Raw genomic sequence first — 3,413 nt, 5'->3', positions numbered from 1 at the left:
CCCTGCTCATTTAGCTATCTGAATCAACTATTATAAGGGAGTCAGTTCCTAGTTTGGTTTTTCCACCAATGGACAAAGATCTACCCCATCCAATTAGAACTGCTCCATAACAACCAATCAGGATGTGTAATGCCAACCAATCAGGACTATGAGTTTAGACCAATAAGAAGTATACAAATTTGGATACCTCATTTACATGAAACGGACCTAATTGAGAACATGGTAGAAACTTTTGCTATAAAAGGCAACTTCCCCTTTGCCTGGTGGGACACAGTTTAGGTTGCAACCTGAATCTGTATCTCCTGGGATGCAGTTACTTTAGCTCAAATAAATCCTTTTGTAAAAAATGTTTTTATTGATTTTTAGAGAGATAGGGAGAGAGAGAGAAACATTGATCTGCTGCCTCCTGCATGGCCCCCACCGGGTTTCAAGCCCCCAACCCGGGCATGTGCTCTGACTGGGAATTGAACCATTGAATTGGCCACCTCCTGGTGCATGGGTCGACGCTCAACCACTGAGCAACACCAGGTGGGCTCAAATAAAATGTTTTTTATTCTTTGTTACAAAATTACAAATTAATTTTGGTTTACATTATAGACTCTTCACTCTTGGTTTATATTCTCAGTAAAAGAAATGGTCTCTGGCCAGTCAGTGTATTCACTGACATTTCTCTAAGGAGAGAGAAGGAACAGGCAACTCTAGGGAAGACAGCTTCATGGCACCACAGAGATCTCATTGGCTCCTTGGCTTCTTTTTTCTCCACGATAGCCCAAATCTCTTCCTGTGTGAACATCTCCTTTAAAAAGAATGTTAAGGTCAGGTGGGCTGTGGTCAGGTTGGTGAGACAGGAGAGGGTGGATGATAAGGTGGGATGGGTAAGTGCTGATACAGTGGTGCTGGGGGGTGGGAAGGGGATGAAGCCTAATGCTCAAGATCAAAGTTAGGGAAATAAAATTTCACTGCCAAGTCCAAAGGTCAGACACAGAGTGGAAAATCCAACGCAGAGCCAAGTCATGAGCCAGCAGGACTGGAAAAATGGAAACAGGCCAGGGAACAAGAAGAGGCCTGGCATGGTGGCTGCTGTAACTGAGCTGACACTAAGCCTAGCTTCACTGTGTCCCAACCTAGGCTCACAGGGGTTAAGCCATATCACAAGGGAGAACAGGAGAAACCAGGGTTTCTTAACTGAGGCTCATAACCTCCCTGTGTTATACACAAGATGTGTGGCTTTGTACATTTTTCTGAGATTGTTCAAGGGAACAGCACCCCCAAAAGGATTATTTTCGGTTTTAACCTGGTCATTCAGCCAGGATGATCGCTGCAAGCTCTCCTCAGTGTTGGCATAGGCCCCTAGTGGCTGAAGGTCTTAGCCACCTTCCAAAGGGGCAGAATGCCCCTGCCACATGGGCCCCAGGAGCTCCCTGCAGCGCTGCTGTCAGCTGCTGTCATCGGAGCAGAGTCCTCAGGGAGCGCTGAGCCCAGGGTGTGAAAGACAAGACGAGGAACTTAGTAAACTATGGAGGATGTGTTGAAAGCGGCAGGAACAACCACATCAGGTGTGGGACCGTTGGGGTCAGACAAAACCTGGGTTCAGCAACCTTTGTACTTGGGTTCTGGCTGGGAGAGAATTCAGAGCCAAGACCCAAACCGTAAGAGAACATTTGGTAAATCACAGCGGTAGGAGAATTAATTTCTAGAAGAAATGGAACAAGTTATAGAGGTAAAGGAAGGGCCCTTGGAGCTTTGGAGTGAGGAAGCGAAAGGTAACAGCCTGGGGCAGGGGGAGGTAGGGAGAGGAGGAGGGAAAGGGAAAGGGAAAGGGAAAGGGAAAGGCACCAGGCGTGCTCCCAGGAGGAAGAGCGCACTGGGTCTTCCATCCTAAGGCTTTTAAGGGTGGAGATTTTAGGGGAGGTCCAGGGGAAGATCTTAATAGAATATTCAGCAACTTTCCAGGTGAGTCATTTCAGGGTTGTGGTCTCCTCTGATTCATTGGCCGACACTAGTGTAGGGGATCATTACTCTATGCAGCTGGTTCAGACTGGCTGGTTTTGTTGCTTATCTGGGTGCAACTGAGGCCTAGATGTTATCTCTAGGGAGGAAAGACTCAGGGGTCCAAACCCCATGACCAGTGATCTGCTAGGGGAGGAAAGGTCACCCTGGGGGTGAGGTCCCACCCTACAGTTGTCCTTTGCTAGGCACCTGGGGCTTTCCACCCTGGCTCTGTTCATGTCTATCTAACTGCCTATCACATATGCACACAAGCGCAGAGGGAACGGACTAAAAGCGGGGTGTGATTTGTGCCCCTCGGAAATACAGGCACAGTTCAAATGGGGACACTGACTGGCTCAGATGGAAGTTTGCCCACTTTTTATAATCCCTCCTTTTCGTTTTACTGGGAAAACAAAGGTATCCTCACCCCTCTGCTTTTGGAAATGGTTGGAGTTCCGGGAAGGCGTGCAGCGCCCCGACCAGCACGCCGCCTTTGTCCAATGTGCTTCAGGGCCGGCAAGTGCCGGGATCTGATCGGAGGAGAAGGGCTCCTCGCCCCTGCGGCGCCCGTACCCGCCCCCTCAGGGGCCAGCGGCGCGCGGCGTGACGTGTCGCTCGCGTGGACTTGGGCGCGCCGAGCCCGGAAGAGGCGCGGCCGGGGAAGGCACAGGCGGCTACGCGGGGACGGCGGGTCCCCATGGCGCTGTGGCGCGGCTCTGCGTACGCGGGGCTCCTCGCGTTGGCAGTGGGCTGCGTCTTCCTGTTGGAGCCGCAGCTGCCCCACTCGGCGCTGCGCTCCCTGTGGAGCTCGCTGCAGCCTGGGCCCCCGTCCCCCGGGCCCGGCTCCCCGGAGGGCCGGTTGGCGGCCGCCTGGGACGCGCTCATCGTGCGGCCGGCCCGGCGCTGGCGCCGCGTGGCCGTGGGGTGAGTGCCTGCGGGGCGTGCATCGCGGCCTCTCCAGGAGGTGCGGGCGTTCGCCTCCGAGGGCCACCGGGGCGGAGGTCGGGCGGCTCGGGAGCTGGGAAGTTGGAGCCCGCGCGAAACAGGGGTTCCCGGAGGTCCGCGGGAGGCCCCTGGGCGCTGGTCCTCGCTGCCTTCCGGGCGAGAAGCGTCGGACGTGTCCAGCCAGCCCCTCGGCCATTGCTGCAGGGACTCACCGGCCTGCCTTTTTCTCGTGGCTGACCTGCGCCTCTCCCGTGTGTGCGTAGTTCCGTCTTCATAGCCTCTTGGAAATCCCGCTCAGCCGGACCCCTTTCTGTCCGAGCCTCCTTCATTCCCCTTTCAGCTTTTCCTGCTCCTCTAGCGACTGCTCATTTGCAGTCCACATGCTCGTCCTGCTCACTGTGACAGCACTCTTCTTCCTCTGCTTCTGACTTCTTGAGGAGAGTGCAGTCATACTTGTACTACGACTTATTTCTCATCCC

General features: G+C 54.0%; 1 protein-coding gene and 1 long non-coding RNA gene across 3 annotated transcripts in view; one reads left to right on the top strand and one right to left on the bottom strand.

The window, feature by feature from the left end:
* Window positions 1–529: 529 nt before the first annotated feature.
* LOC106696996 lies at window positions 530–2,623 on the bottom strand. The gene is made up of 2 exons (XR_001348006.2): window positions 2,417–2,623; window positions 530–796 (listed from the first exon to the last, which is right to left on the bottom strand). It is a non-coding gene; the product is annotated as an uncharacterized LOC106696996 (long non-coding RNA).
* Window positions 2,608–3,413, top strand: part of ADPGK (ADP dependent glucokinase) — a 41,970-nt gene continuing 41,164 nt past the window's right edge. Inside the window, exon 1 of one of the 2 annotated variants that reach the window (XM_006087837.3) lies at window positions 2,608–2,913. In XM_006087837.3, the coding sequence (XP_006087899.1) occupies window positions 2,687–2,913 (227 nt within the window). In that variant the 5' untranslated portion in view covers window positions 2,608–2,686. The remainder of the gene's footprint in view (window positions 2,914–3,413) is intronic. The other variant, XM_006087836.3, reaches the window with a different exon arrangement.

The sequence above is a fragment of the Myotis lucifugus genome, unplaced genomic scaffold (genome assembly GCF_000147115.1).
Source record: "Myotis lucifugus unplaced genomic scaffold, Myoluc2.0 scaffold_41, whole genome shotgun sequence".
NCBI lineage: Eukaryota > Metazoa > Chordata > Mammalia > Chiroptera > Vespertilionidae > Myotis > Myotis lucifugus.
The sequence above is the reverse complement of the archived record's forward strand: the minus strand, read 5'-3'. Positions and strand labels throughout refer to the sequence as shown.